Source organism: Plutella xylostella, chromosome 5, assembly GCF_932276165.1.
Source record: "Plutella xylostella chromosome 5, ilPluXylo3.1, whole genome shotgun sequence".
Taxonomy (NCBI): Eukaryota; Metazoa; Arthropoda; class Insecta; order Lepidoptera; family Plutellidae; genus Plutella; species Plutella xylostella.
In genome coordinates, this window is record NC_063985.1 from 9,930,480 (window position 1) to 9,955,779 (window position 25,300).

At 36.0% G+C, this 25,300-nt stretch overlaps 2 protein-coding genes across 4 annotated transcripts; one reads left to right on the forward strand and one right to left on the reverse strand.

The window, feature by feature from the left end:
• Positions 1 to 310: 310 nt before the first annotated feature.
• Positions 311 to 10,736, reverse strand: LOC125491473. 2 transcript variants are annotated; one of them, XR_007268327.1, is made up of 3 exons: positions 10,663 to 10,736; positions 8,558 to 8,768; positions 311 to 572 (listed from the first exon to the last, which is right to left on the reverse strand). XR_007268327.1 is itself a non-coding variant. In XM_048633542.1 (3 exons), exons 1-3 carry the CDS (start codon positions 10,493 to 10,495, stop codon positions 501 to 503), a joined length of 339 nt encoding a protein of 112 aa, XP_048489499.1. In that variant the 5' UTR covers positions 10,496 to 10,521; the 3' UTR covers positions 311 to 500. The 2 variants fall into 2 exon arrangements, 1 of the variants encoding a protein (XP_048489499.1); XM_048633542.1 differs by lacking the exon at positions 10,663 to 10,736 and adding an exon at positions 10,440 to 10,521.
• A 4,690-nt stretch (positions 10,737 to 15,426) lies between these two features.
• LOC105389409 (monocarboxylate transporter 12) lies at positions 15,427 to 23,471 on the forward strand. 2 transcript variants are annotated; one of them, XM_038112431.2, is made up of 9 exons: positions 15,427 to 15,622; positions 17,619 to 17,623; positions 18,699 to 18,902; positions 19,253 to 19,523; positions 19,664 to 19,866; positions 20,205 to 20,472; positions 20,709 to 20,887; positions 21,717 to 21,882; positions 22,989 to 23,471. In XM_038112431.2, the coding sequence occupies exons 3-9, from the start codon at positions 18,786 to 18,788 to the stop codon at positions 23,336 to 23,338; spliced, it is 1,554 nt and encodes a 517-aa protein (XP_037968359.2). In that variant the 5' UTR covers positions 15,427 to 15,622; positions 17,619 to 17,623; positions 18,699 to 18,785; the 3' UTR covers positions 23,339 to 23,471. The 2 variants fall into 2 exon arrangements, with proteins under 2 accessions (XP_037968359.2, XP_011558814.3); XM_011560512.3 differs by lacking the exon at positions 17,619 to 17,623 and having other exon boundaries at positions 15,427 to 15,625; positions 18,701 to 18,902.
• The last annotated feature ends 1,829 nt before the right edge of the window (positions 23,472 to 25,300 follow it).

Consider the following 25,300-nt stretch of genomic DNA (forward strand, 5'->3'; position numbering starts at 1 on the left):
TGAAGTTACCAACTGGTCCTCTTAGACTTTTGAATTGGAAATAAAGTAGGGAATCCGTGTATTTCATTGCATGCTTGGGCATAGTGTAATCCATTTCATAAGGGTAGCTTTCTAGCACTGGATTTCTTTGTAAAAATACATACAGTGTAAGTATACATAATATACAGTCACTAATAAAAGCATTTGGTTTCACACTTTTGTTTATTCTACGAAGCTAGACACAACAAACAAGCTCAATAACCTTAATGAAGTAAATAGAAAATATAGTTATTTTTCAGTAAAAGGTAATAAATTACAATTAGGTATTTAAATGGGGTGTAGATTACTGTAGATCTTATATCATTTGCAATTATACTTCAAATAATCAGATAAAAAATAACAAAATATAGGATCACAAATTCAAAACATAAAATTCTACATATTGAAATAAAGATTAGTAAAAACAATACACCACCTGACACTCATTCATTGTAAATTTCAATTCCTTCTCTGTTTTCGATTTACCTTAAAAACTTCGGGAACTGCACACTTTTGTCGCCATCAATGGACTTTTCCATTTCAAGGAGATATATCTGGGAACAACAAATAAAGGTAGAAGATATTAATGCAGTTTTTTATAGCTATCTTTCATATAAAATACTAATGTAAGTTTCTACATTGTGTATGAGTTACCATAGTGTATGCACGACACTCAGAGGAGTGAAAATGGACAGCTACGCGACTTTAATAACCTTCCGCACAGTATTACACACGGTGTTTTTCAACACACATTGCGAGAAAACACCATCCAAACAACGGGCAAAATATACAAATAGGTAGGTACGTTATCAATACAACATATTACAACATATAGCATAAAATTATTATTATAATATAATGTATGCATTAAATGTATTAACCCGCCAGTGGTGACGTATATGTCTGTGAGACCGGGTGGTTTGAAAAAGTCGAATAACTTTCTTATTAGCCATCGATTTTTGTTGTGATTTCGGGTAGCTGCCTCATTTCCCATTCCCCATCGTCAGTCCACCCCGCGACGATGACTCGTGCGCAGGTTTCGGAGTTTTGGCGCCAACCCGGTGCGTGAGACCGGGGTCACCGACTATGTAAGTCAAATTTAAAGGTATTTTTTAAATTTTTCATTTATTTTTTTATTTTTCTTTACTACATTTTTGTTTTGTTATTATATTTTTCATGATTGAACTATTTTTAATAGTTTTGTAGGTATATATACAAATATAAGTACTTTATAGATTTCAACAAGTTTTTATAGTAATATCAGCTAGTTTCAGCATGTCCTTGAAAATGAAGACGGAGACAGCTGGACCTTCAAGAAATGGTCAATGTTATGAATGTGGATGGTGAAATAAACAGAATAACAAAATACATTTGTCACAAAATGTAAGAAATATTTGTGTCACGAACATTTATAGTGCCGTCTTGCATAGACTGTTTGGCTGTGGAGGAACAATGACTTTTAGTGTATTTTTTAATATTTTTTTTGGTAGAAGTATAACAATTTTTGTTATTTCTTATGAAGTTCGTAGTGTTATAAAACTATAAAAGGCAGATTTAGTTATAAACAATTACATCATTGTTGTATTTTTAATTTTTTAAGATGATAGGTGAAAATTTCTCTAAATATTAAGTGTTCTAAGTACCATCGTGAAAGGACTAATAAACGAGCCGTGATTTATGATAATGCTTTGTTTTATTGTCAAACAAATACTTATCTTTAAAATAAAACTAATTTTGGGTAGCATGTGTAGTTAATTATGTAAAAAAAATAAGTTTGAAAATCCCGGTGCGTGAGACCGGCGTCACCAACGATGTAAGTCAAATTGACGTCACCACTGGCGGGTTAAAGGCCCTAAACTCACCATAAAAAATATACTAATTTGATAATTTATATGAAATAATTCCATAAAAAACTGAAATATTGTTATTTTCCAACCCGAAAACTCCGAGTTTGAGCCTTTATCCTTCAATCAGTGTTCTAAGAAACGGGCTATGAAGTTGCCGGTATTGTGGCCAGTTCATTCAGCAAGGCGGCAAGGGAGGAAATATTACTCAGTCCATTGTTCGACGCCAGAAAGGCTCAACTTTGCGGCAATCGTGGTCGCTACTGATATTGTATTGTTTCAGTTTTTATGTACTTTTAATTAACACGTTTATAAGATTGCCAGTGTAATGAATGATAAGCGCTGGGCGGTAATGATTTCCGCTTTCAGTTTTATTTTTTTGGTATATACTTTTTAGATTCAAAAGGATTCTGTTATTTAAACATAAATAACAGCCAAAAGTAAAAGGTGGTAGTTACGTTTATCACTGGTGTATCATGTATTAAGTACATTTTATGGTGACGTGTCTTTTCACAAAGTAAACTTTAGACTGTTTTTGAGAGTCTATCACAATCAACATTGCAGTATAAAATCTTACATAGCATTTACACAGCTATATTTTGTAGCTTCTAAGTGCACAGCTTGCGTTGTGGCTGCGCTATATTTCACTCCACTCTGAATATAAATTGAACATAATACTGTATAGTAAATGTACATATACTGGTTGCTATGTAGCTGTACTGGTTTTCAGAGTTGAATACTGTATAACGATATGGGTATCTATTAAAATTAATATATACGTAATTTTGAACCTCTGAACCAAAATGTATGTATTGTAGGTACGTGTTAGTACATTGTTTCTAATCTATTAGTATATTTTTGAAAGTCTACTTTAAAGTGGTGTATAAATAATAAAGTTACATTCCATTCTATGTATTGTTTTAGCGTTAATAACATCATAACGTCAAATCCTAACTAATATTATAAAAGCGAAAGTAACTGTGTCTGTCTGTCTGTCAGTTACTCTTTCACGCCAAAACTACTAAACGGATTTGAATGAAATTTGGTATACGTATGGTCTAGACCCTGAGAAAGAATACAGGCTACTTTTTATCCCGGAACTATAAAATGCGACTATTGTGTTATGCAATATAAGTTCACTTGGCTATTACATTGAACAAAATACAGGCAATTCAGTGGTCGGCCAATTTGATACTCGTTCATTGGAAATTGTGATTTCATCAGAACACACTGCCGACTGACCACATTTTGTATTGCCATTGTCACCGATGTTTTCGCCAAAATTGATTGTGTTTGCTGGAAAGTGCGTCGATTACATTTAAAATCTTAAGCCAATTTAATCATTAGTAGGGTATACATATGTACATAAAAAAGATACAACCATTTAAGATGTAAAAAGTGTTATTTTACGCGCACTTTTAAATTATAAATTCATAGGTTATTTTCTATTAACCTAGAACCTCACCTAGAACAATGAAATTTGGAAAGTATCAGATGAGAAAAAATATCTAAGGAACAATGACTATTAAGTACGCTACAAAGAATGCCGGTAAGTAGGTATACAAGAGTTCAAAATAATAATATTATAAACCACGATTTATTAATCAGCTGCAGCTACACGGGTTCGCTATCGACGTAGATAAACGTCACTATATATACATACGGCGCTGTGATTGAACACGCATTAAACGCGTTAATCGATGTCGATAAAGAACCCGTGCATCGGCCGCAGGCTCGCAAATTGAGACATTCACATTTAAACTTCTGCCATCCATCCGTAAACACTTCATTGTGTGGGGCCAAATAGACAAGTATATTGACCATCACTGTCGGCCGAATCACAGTGTCGACTATTGACGCGCGATAATGAAACATAGCTGTAGCCTGGTACAGGTTTGATAGTTGGTCGAAAACTATAAAAGTTTACGTTTTCTCGCATACAAAGGTGTTGCCGCCAGCGGAAACCATCACGACAATTTTGACTCCTTTAATGTGACATAAAAAACGTAACTTTTTTCGATAATGTAAATTGCAAAATCTTACTAGAAGTACAGAAGTGATTCTTGTGTCATAAATACATTTAAATAAACACTAAGAAACTTTACACCGGATTGATTCTAACTAAGGTATTTAAAAACAATTGAATTCAAAGTTTTCAATACAGCATGCCGCAAACCTCAAACGTGGATGTGCCAACGAACGCAACTCACGGCGGAGAAAAAATACCAACTTTAAGAACATTCTTTCAAAGCTAAGAAGCAACGACGACTCTGATCTTCATATCCTGCAGTAAATAATTCAGCGCTATCCCGATAAAATCCTTCCCTCCTATTTGAATAGAGGCTACGAAAAGAGTAAAAAGAAGTCAGATATTGTTCTTGCAGTCGTCTACAAAGTTTTCTTTTGAAAAAGTTGTGAAACACAGCACCTGTTTGACTGGACGACGTCGCTTGTAAATATGCTTGCAGCTCTTTGAGAGTGAATGTTTGTTCCGAAACAAATGCGCTTCGAAAAGTAGCATAAAGGTGCAAATTGGCAGCGGACCACATGAGGTTGCAGCAAACGACGTGTCGTATTTTCTCGTCACTACTACTACTGATTGGCTTTTATGTATTTCTATAGGATTCATTGACAATTCAGCGAATTCGAATATTACGAACTAAAAACGTAATAATAGGTATTTTCTTACGTTTTTGTTAATTCATTTAAATTGAAAAAAATATGTCGATTGGTGTCTTTTTGTGAGTGGTACTGTTCCATTGCTCGCAAGTGTATTAGTAGCATACATAATAGTAAACAAGATACAAAGTAAAATAGCTATATAAGCACTACCTTTTCTGTGTGTGCAAATGAAAACAATTAATTCTTTTAAGTATCGTTTTAAGTCGTATTTATTAGCAATGCAAAAATCTATTTTATAAAATTGCACTTACCACGACCTTATCCTCAGTGCGTAAGGTAGGATTTCCATTGTTCCTGGATCTGCTTGAACACGGCGATGGCATGTGCAATAATATATACAAACTAATGGTTTTATTTATGTATTTGTATAATAAATACTGTCTCCTTAGGTAGTCTGTAAATTAAAAATATATTTATATGTCATTTCATTCTTAGGTACACACACACACACTTTTCCCATATTACACTCACACATAGGCATACTATACTATACTCACTCACATTTTAATTTCACACTAGGTACACAATATGTATGTATTTGTTTAAACTAAGTAGGTAGGTATATAGCAAAGTGGTTTAGTCCTATAAGATATTATCTGTCACACACTCACCATTAATAATGCATCACAGGTTATTGTCAAGTCTTGTTTTGTTTTTTTAATTATTCTGTTTCTATTTTGTTATATCTATTTGGCACCTGTGCGCGTGCGACGACGTCCCGTTTTCAGGAGTACACGTGATCACGCTGCGGCGTCGCTCGCGCAATAACTGTTTTTTTGTCAATATTATTTGTATTTGTTTAATGCGTCACGCTGGGCATCCACTGAAACACCAGTGCTGTGTCCTTCGAGTTCCTCTAAGGCGCAGCAATAGCTGAGTGGATGTGCCTTTTTGACACGCAGCATATTGTCCAATGTTTTGTACTGGTACATATATTTTTTTTTTGTTTGATTTAATTATTACTTAAGTTCTTTATATATAAGTACTTAGCTGTTTTTGAAAGTTACTGTATTTTTGTTTTTTCATTTTTTTTGCTGTGTGTCAAATAAATGATTTCTATTCTATTCTATTCTATTCTATTCTATTCTAGAAAAGTGATAAAATATAAACATATATAGATAGATAGATAGATAGAATATTCTTTATTTGTACACAAGAATAGATATAGGTACATATTTCTTAGTTAATACTAAACAGAAGGTACAGAAGGACTCTGAAGGACACGAAATAGGAGGAAAATTACCAACCCCGAAAACGCTTTATTAGTAATCTCCCGATCGATTAGTACAGGCCATGTGTGGTGGTCAGAGAACTATTCCACTAAAGCCAGGTCCAGACGAGTGTAACGTGTAATGTAACATTACGAGTAAGTTAGCGTCAACAGTGTGGACGGCACGTGAACTCAACCAAACGAGCACTGCGCGCGCTTTTGTGTCGCGCGAAAAAACGACAGCCGATGGATCAACCGCGAGCGTTACATGTAATGCTCGGCTAACATCGATTATACATAAAGATGACATTGCAGCTGTTTTTGTTGATTCGACTACCACAATCATAGTCCGCGTTGTTCTATGACCACAATGTACGAAACCGATATAGCTACCTATTTAAATATAAGAACTTTCATCTTATTTTTCAGGCTAGTTGTTGCCTAAAAGAAGAATTACTTAGGAAGGATTAGGTGTCAAGGTGTATTCAGTTTACTCAGTAGCAGAATTGGCTCTTAGTAAGTAAGCTTAGGGAACCCTTGAACGTATCTCGATCGTAAAGGGGGTACAAATTTGATTTGTTCGGCTAAGAGCTACGTAATTGACTATCGCATCGATATACCGATCAAACTGAATCTATCATCACTTCTAATGGTACCTACATGCATCCACAGCCTGCTACAACGAACCTTATGAAGCTGGGAGGTAGCTGACACCTGGGAACCTCAAGATAATAACACAGAAATAATAAATAATGCATCTTAAATCATTACGTAATATGTATATTCCTACAAAAATACTACTTAATTAGTTACTTATGAAACCCGCAAACATTAGGCGGCGAACAGGTGTTTTTGGGCAAGGCCTATAACCAACCGTAGCCGTGTTGGATGCAGATTATTACAATAATGAATTACTTAAATCACATACGCAAAAAAGAACAATTCATGAAAAGATACCGAGCCAACGTAGCCGCCATAAACCAGGCACCCAACAGGCGCAAAAACTATCCGTGAATATATTGTGAACGCAACATTAAAAGAGCTACGTGGAATGTTGCTAAATCTCCCAAGACGTGGCAAAGGAAATGTTCTCTTTATCTTACACCATCCGACTTCCGGTCCGTACCTTCCGGAACCTCCGCTACGCTCCGCCGCACTATATTCCGGACTTGTCTACGATTTATTTACGAATAAAGTGGAGCTATTCTTTTTGAGCTTATCGCTTTTTTAAGAACTGCCGCTTTGCCGGTGTCTTGTTGCTGTGGAGTGATGGGCTTGATTGAAATGCTAATGCTGATCTCTTTTGCTGGTTTTTAACAAACGATGGGAAAGGGAGTGTTGACATAAATTGATTATGTGTGTGTGTGTGTGTGTCAGACTATGGATACAATTAAAATAATTTAATGGCTTTACAATTAACAATTTTTCATCAAATTCTGTCAGCCCCCAAAACGTTAGTGCTCTCTTTTTTTTCATTGTTAAATTATTTTATCATTGGAGGTTATTTAGCTTATCGTTTCTTATTAGTACTTACAGTATAGTTACATGTATGTATAGTAGGATGTTTATGAACGGAAATATGTAGTTAAGTGTGCGGGTTTGGTTTGCGAACGGAATGGTAACTGGTATTATATTATATTTATTTAGTTTTTGATTATATTATAAGAGGAATGTTATTCTTTCATTCGTGCTACATAGCGTCATTAAAGGACATACAAATAAACGTTTCTCATTACTATACTGATATACCTTGTTTGCGTGAAGTTCCTAATGTTTACATTTCCATTGATTTATAATTGATTATAAACAACCATCTAACATCAATTCTTTACACTATTTAAAAGAAAATTCTAAACATAGAAAACATCAGCAGTCCAGTTTTCTATTGGCACACAATAAGAGTTTGCACAAAAATGTGGACCGACGAGACGTGTCGGTCCCGCGTCGGCAGGTAATTGATTGCCCCGACCAGGAACACTTCCGCTGCAGTTATCCTATTGTGTCCTCTATATCACCCTCGCAGGTGCATTCTGAAATTACGACATCATCAATCACCTACTGCAAATTGCATGTGGCCTTTCCTAATGCCCGCTCCGCCATTTGTGCGCCGCAGGGCGGATTAGTGGCATTAAGTGAATCGAATTCCCAGCTAAGCTTTGTGCGCTGCCATACGTTACCGGGCCGATCCGGTCCGGCGCAAACCCACCGAGTACAGCCTCATTCTCTCCGCCCTAATGCGAAAATTACGGAAGAAACTTCCCTTTAAAAGTTTCCCAATTTCAACGGTTTATGATTTCCGACCGAATTGGCGAAACCTCTGCAACAGAGCTTGTTAGTAGCAGATAACAAGTGTAAGTTACTTTATCGGTTTCTCCCCGCCCCCGCGCCCGCCCCGTGTATCGCCGGTCCGTTACACGAAAATGCTAAACGTTGACTAAACTTTGCTCATGATCGTTCGCAAACTTTATTCCCGAGGAAATGAAACGAAAGATACCGGGCAACAGGGTGGCATTAATTTTAATTAATTCGCCCCAAAGATATGGGGGCTTATAAAAATTGGGGGTTGCGTCGTTCGTTGACCTAATTATGAAGTCATCGCTGTTATCTATCCCTAATCTAATCCCTACAATGGCGGGCGCAGCAGTTGGTTTCCGGAATGGCGTTTTCTCGGAGCGCTTCTTTAATTACGCGAACCATCCTTTATGCAGTCTAGACTGCCGAGCGGTCTCCTATTCGGAGTTCCGAAACTATTTGAGCCACTAAATCCATTTGCGAGGAGTATCTGGATGCGAAGTATACATACCCATGTAAATTTGGTGCCGAGCGCTCCCGTTAATTTGAGCCTTGTCACGGGGTACGTCCCTTTCTTCGTCGTGCCGGCTACCCTCCTCCCGCTTCTTAGGATAATGCTGTGTACACACTTCGGGAATGGCTTCTTGAAAGAGTTTTTATTAGTTTTGTTACGGAAACGCTGACGAATACTTTCTCTCTGGCACAAATAAGCTCCATGATTTCTGGAACGTCAGAATAAACTATAGAAGAATAGAACTAACGTGATTACATTTTTACATTACAAAGAAAACAGTAGAAAAAGCATTGCTGCTAGATTTCTAGAAAAAACTTTTAAGAAAGTGTTCAGGATTTTCGAAATTAATAAAGCCCTATTGATGATTATCATCATCATCGTTGCTATGCATCTCTCAAGCAGCGTCACAAAACTATGTAAGGCACTCGGTCTTCCCTATCCAGCCACTATCGGCTACCTGGGCTCTATGATATAGATAGATAGATAGAATATTCTTTGTTTTTGTACACAAGAACAGAATTTATACAGCTTATACCTATATACAAACACATATGTATATAATTTCAAATAGACTCATGGAAAGTGGTTTCGGGAATGATTCGTACTAGATATCGATTAAACTCAATAGTGATTAAGTACATACTGTAATGTACTTACGTGTTTTTATTATGGACTATAAACTAAATACTACAACTATTTTCTACATAACTATGAGTCAGTGTTTTCCGGTTGATATACATCTGCACTATTTCATTAGGCTGTGCAAAGTTCATGGCAACTAAACATTGTACTGTTTTCATTGTCACAGACATAATAACTTCATTATTTGCAAACAATAATACGTTTTATAACCACTGCATGTGATTCTTTTCCGCATTGCTAATGATCATCAAACTAGCCTTTCATAGAATGAATGATGAGGTTTTAATTGTATTATCATTATTACATGACCAAATTACGTAATGATTAACAAATTAAATGGAGTTAATTAAAAATATTCCAAACCATAACTTTAAAAACACAATTGACGTGCCAATTTCTCCATAGTCGGTTATGAGCATAACCAGTAGTGGTTGACTTTTGACACATCTGTCATGAATGTATATGGAGATGACGTTTAATTTATAAATCAATCCCTGTCGGTTTGATAACCGACTACGGAGAAATTGGCACTTAACCTTATATTTTTTTGATTAGATACACACGCACTCACGCCTTGTACTAATGTACTCCCTTGCGGGGTAGGCAGAGGTGCATTGCTGCACCCACATTTCGCCAGAGTGTTATGTTAGTCCCAATGTAATAGGGGGCGGGCCTATTGCCATTTAACGGGCACATCCAAGACAAAAACCGAGAACAAATATATGTGTTTAAACAAATATCTGTCCCAGCCGGGAATCGAACCCGGGACCATCGGCTCAGTAGTCAGGTCACTAACCACTACGCCATTCGGTCGTCAAATATTTTTGATTAGATGATTATTTTTAAATTAGGGAAGTTTAAACACAAACAGTCTTACTACGTAATGTACACGGGCGAATCGTAAAAAGTAATATGTAACCCGGTCGGCATCGAACCCGGGAACCACGACACAACAGTATGTATGTACCTTACTAGTAACCTAACTACTGCAACATCCGATCGTCTTTTATTAAACACAATACATATAAGACTTCGGTTATAAGTACCTAGTATGTAGATCCTAAGAATAGAAAATTGTGTATACAGGTCCTTACATAATGTGCGGCTTCCGGCTATTCGAAATTACGTCAGTTTATCTCCGTCTTATCGACTTGAAATAGCTATCCCCTTGTAAGACTTCACTCTTACGTGTCATGTACAATATCCACGTCTCTTTCTATCTTGCTCGTGTATTTACCTGTGTCTTTGATCTCGTGTAACCCTTTCGCCACCCTTCGTCTTGGCCCTTACCATAATAATTATACAACATAGCTAATCATATTTAATGTTGGGCAGAACCACAAGAACAGATTACTAAATATTTAGTTACTATCGCTCAATTGTCGTTAATACAAAGAAAGTCAAACTATAATGATAATGTCGAAAAAACAAACATGTGAATGACAAGAAATCTTACTTACGTTTTAATTAAGATTCACCATAACCAGAAACTTTAACTTTTCTACCACTGAAGTTATTTTTTTTGTAGTTGTTGTCAGTCTGTCAAATAAAATCGTCGCAGTCGTAGAACAACGACGGATCTGCAAAACAGCAACTTTACAGGAGAGCCAGTTAAAGTTTTTAAACAACGTTTTGTTCGATAAAATGAAAACGGCTGAAGCAATTCATTTGAAATTTGGTCAGATTATTATACGAATGGACTTTTGCAATATAGCCTGTATAATTAATCTGTAATAAGTCTAAGTTTCCTGAAAAATCAGATAGGTCATTGTTCTATGCATCCTACTATGTCGCATTATATGATACGTCGTTTTTTTACGGACTTTTATTGCGTATCTAATGGCGTATTACACTTTTCGTCGTTGTTTTAGGGAATTTATGGAAATTTGAAAGACGGATCTTTAAAGAACCTATTTAGAAAGGTGCTGATTGCGCTATATTATTTTTTGTTTAGGTCCTAATTTTTTTAAAAAATTACAATTATTTTATAAAATATTTTTTGAAGACCCCATTGTGTCCCAGCATCAGTCAATAATCATCCAATGCTAAACATAGGCCTCTCCCAAGGAGCGCCACAACACTCGGTCCTCGGCCTTCCTCATCCAGCCACTACTGGCTACCAGCCTACGGTTGTCCCTGTTTGTGACTCGAGAATTCGTCGATCCCAACGGTTATCGGTTCTTCGGCAGATATAGCCAGCCCACTGCCACTTCAGCTTGCATATTTTGACAGCTAAGTCGGTAACCTTAGTCCTCTGACGGATATCGTCATTTCTGATACGATCCATCAGAGAAACCCCAAGCATAGCACGCTGAGCGACTTTACATCGGTGGACCAGTACTACCGTCAGTGCCCACCTATCTGCCCCATACGTCATCACTAGCAAGATGCACTGGTTGAAGAAGACTTTTGTCTTCAGGCTCTGGTGATAAAAGTCTTCTTCTGTGATCAGCGATGGCCGAGGAGAATATGTGACGGAGTTTCCCAACTCAATTGTGACCCATTGCTGGGCAAAGGTCTCTTCCTGGGTCTTCCAGCTATCCCTGTCCATGGCCTCCTCATTCCAGTTCCTACTTAACACGTCTAGGTTATCCCGTCATCTTCTTCTGGGTCTGCCCCTGTGCCGGCGGCCGTTATCGACTACCCATTTGGTGGCATTTTTACCCTACCTATCCGGCTGCATAGGACAGACGTGCGCCGCCCAGTCTCACTTCAGTTTGGCGGTCTTAGCACCCACGACGAAGGACGCTATCTCGCCCAAATAAATTACTCATTGACATATTGTATTTCCTGCCTATCTACCTCAACCCTACGTTTCGTGCTGTTGGTCATGTCTGTTGTCGTCGAACGGTTCATCTTTAGTCCAACTTCAAGGCTTGCCGTGGATAGCTCTCGCAACATTTGTTGGAGCTCGGGCGTTGAGTGGGAGAATAGGGCAATAACGTCCGCAAAACCGAGTTTGACTATTTTTTACTTCCGAAAATGATGTCCTTGTCCTCCGAGGACTGTGTCAACTTCTTGAAGACCTCTTTGAGGAAAATTGTAAAGCGTGTACAGCGTGGGTCGCCTTGCATGACACCCTTTTCAATCGGAAACGTTGGACCAGTACCAGGTTTTTCCAATTTCACGTTGGCTGAGCTGTTTATGTAGATAGTACCAACGAGTTTGACTATGTAGTTTGGATGAATTTTGTGGTTTTAAGGGTGGAAAGTATTGCTTGGTGGTAGTTACTGTCGAAACCTTTGGTATAATTAATAAATGCAAGGTTAACTGGTGTGTTAAGCTCAATGAACTTTTCAATAATCTGAATGAGCGTGTGTAGATCGTTCGCGGTAGAATAACTAGGTCGGAAACTGGCTTGTTCTGGTGGTTGATGTTAGTTCAGCAGAGAACGGATGCGATTGTGAATTATTTATACATGTGTGATGTCAAGCTAACGGGTCTATAGTTTCCGAGGTCGGATTTCTCACCCTTTTTTATGGAGAAATAAGTATAATGCGAGAATTACAGAATTTACGGGGAATTTTTCCTGAAATTAATACATGAATAAAGTGGGCTCACCTATTTTTAAGAGGGAAAGCCCCAGTATCAATCGAATGCTGGTGATTGTGAAACAGCTGAGGAAAATGATCATCGCCAAGAAGTTCGAGATGATTCATACATAGCTACGGATAAGATGATACCAATTTTCTTAATTATTTACTGCCCGCAAACAGTAAATTCACTGCTGCCCGATCACGTTGACTCCCCGGCGATGCCATTCACCCCTAGAAACAGAGAGTTTACTGATTGTAAGCAGTCAATGAAGGAAATTGCTGTCATCTTAACAGGAGCCATGTAGGGATCCTCTAAAACTGCTTCGCGATGGTCATTATTCTCAGCTGTTTGACAATCACCAGTATTCGGTTGATGCTAGGCCTTTCCCTTTGCAGTTGATGTAACGGTAGCTGTTAATACAGAAATTTCATGTTTGATGTGGATTCTGCGACTGACTTGGTTTGTATGTTTGGTAACTCATGCGAATGGCTGGAAAAACATAATTCCAAACCTACCCGCATGGTACCGTGCTCCCATCGTCACTGCCTCTGGCGGTAGAGGTGATGAAAAAAAAAACTTACATAATTTTACATTGTTTTTTAGCACATAGTTTTAAAAACATAATAAATTAGCAAAAACATACTTAAAAATCATAAATTTATTTATTTTCCATTGAAAATACGTAATATTATGAAAGAACAACGACATATCCTAAAATAATCCCGAAGAATAACGACGGTTATCTACATACGTCTACCACTTATCCATAGAACAATGACGGTTTATACAAAACACCAATAGTTAGGTCATAGAACATAGTCGCATTTGAAATACTGTCACTAAATTTAGCAAACAAACAATATTGCTTTTTTAAAACACCGTTCCTAATTAAAACTAACTTCTCAATGATTTTAGCGAAAACTAGGGCTTTTATTTTTTTAAACAAAGTCCCAAGAATAACGACGGATTTAAGAGTCCGTCTTTGTTCTATGAGAGAAGTATAAAAATAATATTTACTTGGAAAACAGAACTTTTTAAATAATAATTATAGCAAACAAACATTTTAAGTACTCATTACGTGTTCCATGTGCTCCTACATAGAACACTGACAGAACAAACAAACCGTCGCGCGGGAGCGGGTCGCGGGGGGTGAGGTTCACCGCAGAACATTGACGGGACGTCACAAGCGCCCATGTTCTACGCGAAAAAATCAAAACCGCCAGTGTTCGACTCTGTATTTCACTTATTATAAACAATTTTTTTTTTTTTTTTGCTGTATTGGTAAATTATGAAATTTTAAAGACGAATCTGCAATAATCCGAAAATCGAAAAAAATCAGATCCGTCACTGTTCTACGACTGCGACGAAATGTTTCTTTATCTTTAAAGTAATATTCAATATCGATAAGATTAAACTATTTAATCTGTACGATATCTTTAAGTTCACGTCCAATACACATGCACCTTGTAGAGAAAAAAAAAACAGAGAAAAATTTAAGTAACTACACTTACACAAGAAGTCGTTTTTTTACTATGGATGTACCTACAGAGTCAAAACAGATCCCATTAATAATATCTTTTTAAACTATGACCTGGATAAGTTAACTTAAGTAACTATGACTGGTACGTTGAGCGGCGGCGGCGGCGGCGGCGGCGGCCGAGGCTGCTGGCGGAGCCGGCGGCGAGGACCAACCTACTGCTGCGGAAGGCCCCCTCGCTCTGCGCGCGCTCAACATTGTAGCGGAGGGGTTGGATTTGTTTCACTGTTCTCTGGTCGAATTCAATAGGAATTGTTCATACGTGCTGTGTTTTGTTATAAATAATAAGATATAGGGTTTAATTTTAACTTAAAACTGTTTGCTTGCCTATCGCTTTGGAGTAGCTGTAATGATAGGTTTTAAGTTATTAAATAAATAAATAAAAAAAGTTGTTTTTTGTGTAATTGAAAAGAATTATTTCAGTAGAAGTAGTAAGCCATATACGGGCAGTTTTTAGTGTTGTATTTATAAGTGACAAGATTGTGTATTAATGATCAAAGATCCAAGCATTGGTAAAAAAGTGTATTAAATATGTACAGTCAACTACAGTCAGCTGCATAAGTAGCTATACACTTTTGTACCTTGTCAATCGCAAACCGCCTATCAATTCATTGAAATATTGACGGTTCGTCAGTTTGACAAGGTACAGAAGTGTATAACGACTTATGCAGCTGACCGTACATCATGAGGTAGCATCGTAAGTGGAACACGAGATTCATAAAAACAAATGAGCTTTTGGAATCCTGTTTTCTCATTGAGGTGAGCATGTGACATAATTATGAATGAAAAAAAAAAACAAATGATTGAGAGCCACATCAATAAGTCTAGATTTTGACATGATTAAAAAATTGTTTTGCGTTTCGCAAAGTCTAAGTAAATTCAATAACATTTTGAATCCGAAAATCGTTTTCAAAACAAGTTCGCGATAGGGCCGCCACTAAACAAAACCTATTAAATAAGCAATGTCCGGCATGCAAACCAAAACACTTTACTTTGTAAGTTTTACTATATTACTATCAAATTACCTACTTTTCCGTAGATAAGCGTTTTCATTACTATCCCTAGCGCATCGACATCAAACTGTTTATGTACTTAGCACTTTTTTATCGAGAGCTTGTTGATAAAAACCCGAGTCTTGACTCGCGTTGTCAATGAACCTTATTTATTCGCGGACAAGCGAGGCATTCGGACGTACTAATATTGACCAATCAGGTGACCGGATTGAATCGAGCTACGTCACAGAGACTACGCATAGCGCTAACTTTGAACCGGCAGTGAATTCAGTGAGAATTGCAGTGAATTGAAAATTATATTCAGTGATTGATATAATTGTTATATCATGTTTTGAGGTAAGAGTGTTTTGTGATTAAAAATTATGTGTAAAGTTCGAGATGGTTAAAAATACCCATAAAAATATTATGTAAAATAAATTATGCAATTCGTTAACAATAAGAGTAAAATAATTATAATATAGATGTAGAGGTATTTTAAATATTATTCAGTACTTAATCAGTTCTAAATAATAATGTGTTTATGGTATCAGAGTTGTTTTGATTAGATGGAATAATTTTATTATTATCTCTACATTGGATATGATGTTATTGTCAACACGTGTTCAAAAGTTCAAGGTTCACATTATTTGTGTGTATTATTTTATATTAAAATTTTAACCGTTTATAGAATATATTTTATATACTTATTCATTATATACTTATATGAAAAATTCTACCTACCATGCAAGGAAGTACTTACATTGTCGTTACATACATAAATAGAATGTTCTTTATTTGTACACAACAAAAATAGGTTGCATAAATTATACACTAACACATAGGTACTTACATAAAGGGCTGTCTTATTGTTTAAAGTATTTTTTTAAAGACAACCTTTGGAATATTTAATCCCAATCAGCTGAATATAGATCCCTCCAGCCATCAAAACTATGTACTCACATGTACTCGACTTTCTCATCCAGCAAACAACAATTTTATTGTATTGTGGAGGGGTCAGAAATCTTTAGGGCTTTAAAATGTTTTACCATGGAAATTCCGGATTTCAGCTCACTCAAGCCATTCAGTGAACTATAACAAACACCCATCCATTCATACTTTCACATTTATAGGACAGTAGGAAGGATATTTGTTGGTATCAGGTACCTACTTAAAAATATATAATTATAAAAAAAAACCCGACTGCACGCTAAAAAGATGAAAACCAGTCCCAATGTTAATGAAAGGTATCGTAGGCGAGGACCAGCAGAGGGTTCACCATTTAGCTGAATGTTACTTAGATAGGTACATACATTGTGTGGCTACAGGGGGGAACAAAGAAACAGACAAACAAACATACATACATACATACATACATACATACATACATACATACATACATACAAACATACAATCGAAAAACATTACCCTCCTCCTTCGGCAGTCGGGTAAAAAAACTGTATTTACTCTATAAATGTGATAGTGACCTATATAAATCAATATTAAAATTAATAATGTTGTTGTACTTGTTTTGTTAAGACGTAACTAACGCAAAACAAAGGATTACTAACCGGTTCAAAACATAAAATCACATAATACTTAACCTTGAGCGACTACTTCGGGTATATACCTACTCGTATTCGTATATGCTAAATATTATCTAAACAAGATCACCTGTGTTTGTGACTCACAACAACAGTAAAGTGACGTTTATATGACCAGTATAACTGAGTTAATAGGTACATAATGTACAATTGTACATGAGACCTGGGTCCGAAGTGTGCGAATATACATAAGAAGTCATGCTATATACAGTTATTATCGTGCTGACTCACTAGTTGCAAGAAACTGCATTCTGAGTAACCGGGGACTTACGAGATCTTACGTAAATTTTAGGGAAACTCCTCCTAAGAGTATAGATACCTATTTATTGGAAACGTACAATTGGTCAGGAGTCAGGGCGTCTTATCAAACCACAAATGTATTAGTTGGTTATGATGAACATTTATGATAAAGTGAATTCCTGTTCCCCTGGGAATATTGGGAATTCCTTTCTTAGTAGACACCTACACCTCTACGCTACAGTACCTAAGCTACGTCCCTTCCAAATTTCAAACGCCTTCGTTTAGCCGTTTAGGTTGTGCGTTGATATGTCAGTCGGTTTCTCCTTTTTAATATTTATTTAGATTAATTACTAGTATAGAGAGGTTTTTCATCAGGAAAGATCCACTCGCGAGCAATGAAAAAGCCAACCAGCCATTGAAGTTCCATATGTTACTGGAACTTGTTCATTGCTCGTCAGTGTATGTCAGAGTGTAGAGTACAACGAGTGAATAATGGAAGAAAGCGAAATAATTACTTGAGATACAATACAAAGCTGACAAGGATAATCATTAGGAATATTTGATGAATAGACTGTGCCGTACATACAAAAAAACATGTTGGTAAAACCCCTATTGAATCGTCCTGCAGTAAGTTGTTTGATGTTTATCGCTTCAATGTTCATTGATTGTAGATCGATATATTGTGTTTATTCGAAATATTATCTTACACGTATCTTACCTGATATATCACTTACAGGTAGACATTTTGAAATATGTAATTTTAGTGTCGGTATTGAAAAATACAGTTACTATGATAATAATAACAATAAGAACAATAATAAAAGCCCAAAAATATTTTTAACTGTAGGTACTTTTACATAAAAATGAAATTGTGAAACCACCCACATTCATACGTTTCAGGTATGTAATTAGAAAATACCTTCTTTATCAGCAACTGTTATGAAGGTTCGTACGATAAGCTATTACATAATCGTGCAATCTATTGGCTAATCTATTACAAACAATTTCCGTATTACAGTTTTTGTAACAAAAACTCCCGCCGAGGCGTTTTTTAGAAATTGGTGTCGTATATTTGAGTTGATAACTTTATATCTCAGGTATCTCTAGTTGAGCCAGGAATAAGCTTGATGGTAGCAATATGCTCAATTAAATCAGTATACGTATTTCATACATTAATATTAAATCAAATTACATTAATCATTACCATTTTGTGATAAAACCTAGTAATTTTTACACCGTTTGTTATTACTAGAATACCTAGTAAGCGCGTAAGCAGGTGTAAGGTGTAGCCTCAGGGTACAATTTGGCTGTATAATGTATATTGGTTACTATACATACGTTTGCCATTATATGTGCATACCTAGCTCAGTATCCTCCTGTGTATTATTCTATTATGAATCTCTACATCACCCGGTGGCATGGTCGCTGTAGTATACATAGCAATACACGGATACCTGACGATTATTGCGGCAAAGTTGAGCTTTATAAACCCTGTATTTGTATCTAGATACATTCATATTATAATTATAATTGGGCACATAACACGGAAAAAAACTGACGAAATTAATATAACATTATACTTTTGTTACAGATATCGGCAATATGTTTACATCATTTCAAATGCGTTATCGGGTGTGATAAAATATTTCCACAAAAAAGAACGTTATTAAAGCATCATGACTTCTGGAAAGGGCCCAATGCTACCTCAAGTTAAGACCCAAAAACGGGTTAAACTTATTCCGCCAGATGGAGGTTGGGGTTGGATGGTGCTCTTAGGAACAGCGACATCTAATGTAAGTTTTTTTTTTTTATAGATACGCACGAGTTCATAATTTATTATTATAAAAAAACAGTGATGTTTTTTTATTGTTATTATATCCTACTATTAAAGATAGTATAAAGGTAGATAGTATAGTATCTATGAGGCGTTGGGTATATTGATAATAATCTTTTAACTCCATAATCAAGATTTTTATATATTTTTCTGTTTGCACCTACAAAAACAATTATTTTCCGAAAACAACCGTTAAAGCAATAATGATCATTATTATAGTATCAACTCAGAACAAGATAAAATATAAATGTAAATAATATAACCCGCATAACACTTTAATCCGACTAAACAATGACTGTGAATTCACAGGTATTCAATCAATCCATGCTATCGTTGTTCGGCCTGCTCTACGGAGACGCAATAGAGGCGATGGGCTACAACACTCAAGGGGCTGCTCTGGTACTGAGCACTATGATATTTGTGTCAAACTTCGGCGGACCAATAGCAGGCGTTCTTTTGAAGCTGACGTCAGCTCGCTTCACGGCGGTCACTGGCGCGTGTATGTGCACTTTGGGAATCTTCTTCAGTGGCTTTGCAACGAGTCTTTGGCATTTGGTTGCAACTTATGGATTACTTTTAGGTAAGATATAGAACCCCATCTGATTTTATGTAAGTTTTTATGAAAATAGTTAAGTAGGTACATATTAAAATCATGATTATTAGTTGTAAAAAAACTATACTATTATGTAATGCATGATATTAACACCATTATGTTTACAGGTTTTGGATTAGGGTTTATTCAAAACTCTTCGTTCGTCTCGATAAATCTGTACTTCAAACTGAAGAAAAGTAGAGCCGTGGGATTAGCTAATGTTGGCACGGGCGTGGGTCAAAGTTTGATGCCTCATGTGGTCCGATACCTTTTAGACAATTACGGCTTCCAAGGAGCTTGCATCATACTGGGTGGACTGAGTTTGAATGGCGTAAGTCCTCTTTTGTGTGTAGTATACTACATGCTATTTCTGATAACTATTTAAAAGATATACCTTCGAATCGAGTGCAACTTTGGTTGATTGAAAAATAAATTATAAATTTGTATTCGGATAACAGATATTTAGCGCTGTCAAAATCCTTATAAAGTCAAATTTTGGTTTTAAAAACACGTTAAACAATGTTTTTTTTGTGGTAATGGTAATACAGATTACGAGTATATTTGATTTTCCGCTGAATGACGATGGAATTGCGTACTTTTGGTGTGTTCCTATTTGAGGCTGAGATAAGATACACCTTAACCTCTCATAAACCTTCGTTTGCTTCACAGATATGCGGAACATTATTACTGCAGCCAATCGAATGGCATATGAAGAAAGTCGAGGAAGACGTAGTGGTTGATGAAAGTATGCAACTATTGCAAAACCGCAAAAACAGTGTTACTTCTGGAAACGAATCCGGTACAATGGTCTACAGCAATGTGCAGAGAAGAAGCACTGAACCTGGTCTAGTTGTGGATAAGAATGATAACACAAAACACGTGTTCTGGAGTCAAAAACACCTGAACGGAAAAACTTGCAAAAACATCACCGCTAACGGTAAGCCTATTTATGGCCTGTGATTTTTTCTGCAACTGTAAACGGGAATATGACCTTTATCCGACTTTGTACTGTACTGTGCAGACAGATAGTAAATGTGGCAAAATATAATTATGCAAGATTTATCTAGTTATTTCCTTTACCGTAGCAGAAGGTATATTTTATTTACAAATTTACAACTGTATGTATATTCGAAAGTACGTAATGAAAAAAGATCTCTCTAATTTTGATTTCAGGAAATAATACGTCACACAAGGCTACCCCTGCCGGTGATAAGACAATATGGCAGAAAATGTACGACCTCTTCGACATCTCTCTCTTGTCCAGTTTCCGCTTCGTCAATATCATCGTCGGAATCGCTATATTCGGTGTCTCCATCAACAATTTCAGTTTGATCTACCCCTTCTTTTTACAGGTATGCAACCATCATCATAATTGTTTATCATAATCTCCATCATCAGTTAAGTAACAGACATTCACTGCTGGATATTTTCAATTTCCAAGAGTACCTAAAAAAAATTACATTCATGCTCACATACCTACCTGCCTAGCTACCAGTCTGCTTATTTGGAGGGTGTTTCAGGCTACTTCTGTACTCTAGTACGACTGCCCGCTATCATACAAGCCAGCCAAATCAAAGACCCTACGAAGCTGGTATCAGAAAAAAAGTTTGGTTTCACAAACCTTGATTAATTAGATATTTTGTATCCTGTCTTTATCATCATAATATGAAACCTAATTAATTCATTATGCATGAATGAAATGCATGACAATAGACTTCATTTCGTAATCTAAATTTATCTCAGTTGGCTACAAAAGTTACAAGACTGAGGTATTTTCCGCGAATGCATTTTTGTGTCAATATGCAATAGCATAGATTGAAGTAGAGATGATCATTTTGATGGACGTTATCAAATTAATAAATTGATCGTTTTTATCGTTGACATTTTAAACGATATTAAAATCTGGTAGCTAGCTGTGACTTCGTCGGATAATAAAATTAAGACAGTGTTTTAAGATAAAATTTAATTATTAAGTCCGTATTGTACTTAAGAGTTCAATAATAGCTGTGCGTTTCTAGGTTTTAACTAACGAAGCCACTAATGCTTCATGTTCTATGGGCAGTAATTTTCAATTATCAATAAGCAATCTGCATTATTCTCTAAAATTCTACCTCGGCAATGTTTTGCAAAGAAAATCACATCACCCAACACCATTACTAACTCCCGTTTTTTCTTCTCCAGAAAGTGGCACATATGACAAAGCACCAAACAGCTGTGTGTATGTCGGCTATCGCCATAGCTGATATAGCTGGAAGGCTGATAGTGCCCATCTTCCAAGACAAGTACCAGATCAGGGCACGCTGGGTGCTGCTCGTGTCAAGCGTCTGGCTACTGGTAGTGAGACAAAGTAAGTTTTATTTTTATTTCTACCAATTTTTCATTAAATTTTTATTTTATTATATTGGTACACGAACAGGTAAAGGAATATAGAGTGGAAAACAGATACCTACAAGTTGAGTAAGATTTCCTTCAAATAACCGACTAGAGTGCACACAACCGTTTAATAATGAATTTGAAGAATATTAGTAAAGAGCTATAGTATCAATGTTGGTTTATCACTATGCAGATATTATGATAATTACTTAAAGAATACACAATCTGAATCACAAGAAGTCAGTGAAGTATCGACTTGCTTCTGTCCGACTCATAATCAGCCATGGCTACTCAAACTATTTAACTGAATATCCATATCATATGGCCGATCAAGAGATTATAATCTTATCTGCCTGGGTTTTTACATATGTTTCAATATCTGTCTGGGTTTTTACGAACGTCATATTTTTGCCTGATGTTTTATTTCATTTGTTAAAATGTCAATATACTAAACTGTTATGATTTTGTCATTTTGATTATTTTCATGCAACACAACATAATTTTTCCACAGTTTTGTGGCTTGGATATGGCTTTGGCTTTCAATATCTGTCTGGGTTTTTACATATGTATGAACGTCATCTTTTTGCCTGATGTTTTATTTCATTTGTTAAAATGTCAATATAGTTACTAAACTGTTATGATTTTGTCATTTTGATTATTTTCATGCAACACAACATAATTTTTCCACAGTTTTGTGGCTTGGATATACAAATTCTACCTACTATCTATCAGTTATCATATTAGCTTGTCTTAACAATGGCAAGGTCGACATTTATTGAGATAATATTATCAGATTTTTACTAACATGTCGATTACGTCAATTTTTTTCCTTAAACGATCACGCTTTGCAAATATAATATAAAGTGGTGCAATAATGTTACATGTTTTTACGCACTATCATTTTACTGACAATATTCTATGAGATCCAATCATTTAAGTGTTGATGTCCAACATGCTTTTAACCTAAACTGAATTCTTTTTCATCATAGCAAACTGGATTATTCGTTGAAAATACGACTAAAATAATTTGGTCCTTTAAAGTAAATCCCTTAATTTGTACTAACGGACCTTTTCTTTCAGTTCTAGCGTTCCAGACAGACATGTCAATTCTGATAATACTGTCCTGTCTATACGGAGTCGGCCGCAGCTCGCTTATTGTAAGCCGAAACTTGGCCATTTCGGAGAGTGTCCGAATAGACCAAGTGCCTTCAGCTGTCGGCTTGGGAATGCTGGTGATGTGTTTCCTGATCCCCCCCTCCTACTGGTTCCTGGGCTGGATCCGAGACTACACTGGCAGCTACCTGATCTGTTTGACCGCACAAAACGCGTTTATTGTTTTGTTTCTGCTTATGTGGGTGCCGGATATGCTTTACACTTGGTGCAAAGAGAGAAATTCTAAGGCCCTAGTGGATGAAGTTGCGATGTCTTGAGATTTTCCGTGGATTTTCAGTGGAGAGATTTCGGGGAATGCTTTGATAATAATCGATCGTTTCCGAGTAGAGACAGGTACTTATTGATAAGTCGGTAAAGTACGGTTATTTTGTAACCGGTAAAAGATAATAGTTTTTTTCTACCGAATGGCGTAGTGGTTAGTGACCCTGACTACTGAGCCGATGGTCCCGGGTTCGATTCCCGGCTGGGGCAGATATTTGTTCTCGGGTCTTGGATGTGCCCGTAAAATGGCAATAGGCCCGCCCCCTATTACATTGGGACTAACATAACACTCTGGCGAAAAATGGGTGCAGCAATGCACCTCTGCCTACCCCGCATGGGAGTACATTAGTGAGTGCGTGTTTTTTTTTTTTTTTTCTTTAAGTGGTTGCTTTAAATTATTGAGATGTGCAAAGTGAGGTTATTTTGGGACGTATATTATGGTGCCTATGGCCATTAATGGTATAAAATATGGTGTCATTTTTAATTCACATTCCCATTGGTATCGCAAATAAGATGTTTATGAGCTGTATAGTCTAGTTAATAATAAAATAAATCACACGTTTAATTGTTAAGCAAGATAAGAAGAACGTAAAGAGTTTGTTATTTCGTTTATGACGATAACTTATTTAGCGTATTTTTAATTACTGTATGAGATAATGGTTGTCGTTGACGTCAAATACAGGGTCTTAATCGTTTACGATTCGCCTTATGTACCTACTTATTAGGTTTTTCTATAATATCAAAAAATAATAAAATGAATTATATACTTTTTTAATAAGTAAGTATTAAATTGCTTGAGTCTTTAGAAATAAGGAATTTAAGTACAATAGTACCTAGATGTGTACCTTGAGTGAATTTTGTGACGTATCACGTAAGTACAAATGTACGGCGAAAAGCGGGTGGCTCGCTTGCAACTTGCAAGTCACCCATGACTACCCCTTTCGGGGATTACAATCGTGCGTGGTGCAGCATTATATCAGCTCTTACCTAATATAAATCTGTCTTATTAATAATGTAATTATAGAACAATCAAAAGGCTGTGATATTGACTGTTTCTATGCACTTATATATTTGTATAAAATACGTAGATACATTATATTTAAGGCCAATAAAATTGCATTTATACGTTAAGACCACCGGATGTATGGAAAAGCTGACTGTCGTACCGAAATAAAAAATGTGATTACCCAGTATAATAATGGATTATGTGTGCGAGTCTTTACCAGAATGTTATTTTAAAATACCTATAGGTAGATTGTTGTTGCTATTACGTTAGATTTTTTGTAAATAATGGCTTTTTTAATGTAGTTAGTAAACTTTACCAGTAAGAAAGTATGATTGCTCTTGTGAATATTATTTAATTGTTTTTAAGTTTGTGAATCACTATCTTGTTTGTGAGTCTGTACAGAGCATTACCCTATTGCCCTGTTGAACTCTAAATGATTATCATTTAATTCATATAACACAAGCAGACAGAATTCACTATATTGAATGATAATGATTTTGTTTGTTTTATTTATAATTAAAATAACATGAGTTACAATGACATTTGCAATTGTAACTTTGTAATCAATGTTAATAATAAAGCTATGTTTTTCATATTCTTGTTTCCTTCTACAGGTATTGCAAATATTAACCTTTGTATTATTGTAATTTAATAAGTGCTCATCGCAACACGTTGCTAACCTATCAATATTTTTCTTTTCGGCTAGATAAGATTAATATTGTTTATTACTTTATTTGTTTTGATGTGGTTCTGACTTAAGTTCGACCTCATAAAGTCGGTCAAATGTTCAAAATACAGAAGTTTTGTTGATTAGACGTGCTATTGACCTTGTGAGAATACCTTAATCACGGAAAATTCCGTTGAGAAGTGATAAAGGACTGGTTAAAGAGAGTTGAGAAGTGTTAAAGGTTTTTTTCCTGATTCGTAAAACTTCTTTATCATAATATTAATA

Coding starts and splice junctions, on each gene's coding strand:
- LOC105389409 (XM_011560512.3), top strand. CDS start 18,786: ATGACTTCTGGAAAGGGCCCAATGCTACCTCAAGTTAAGACCCAAAAA. Junction 18,903..19,252: donor TAGGAACAGCGACATCTAAT/GTAAGTTTTTTT, acceptor GTGAATTCACAG/GTATTCAATCAATCCATGCT. Junction 21,883..22,988: donor GCTACTGGTAGTGAGACAAA/GTAAGTTTTATT, acceptor CTTTTCTTTCAG/TTCTAGCGTTCCAGACAGAC.
- LOC125491473 (XM_048633542.1), bottom strand. CDS start 10,495: ATGGTAAGGGCCAAGACGAAGGGTGGCGAAAGGGTTACACGAGATCAA. Junction 8,769..10,439: donor ACACGAGATCAAAGACACAG/GTAAATACACGA, acceptor CTGACGTTCCAG/AAATCATGGAGCTTATTTGT. Junction 573..8,557: donor TCGGCACCAAATTTACATGG/GTATGTATACTT, acceptor TGTTGTTCCCAG/ATATATCTCCTTGAAATGGA.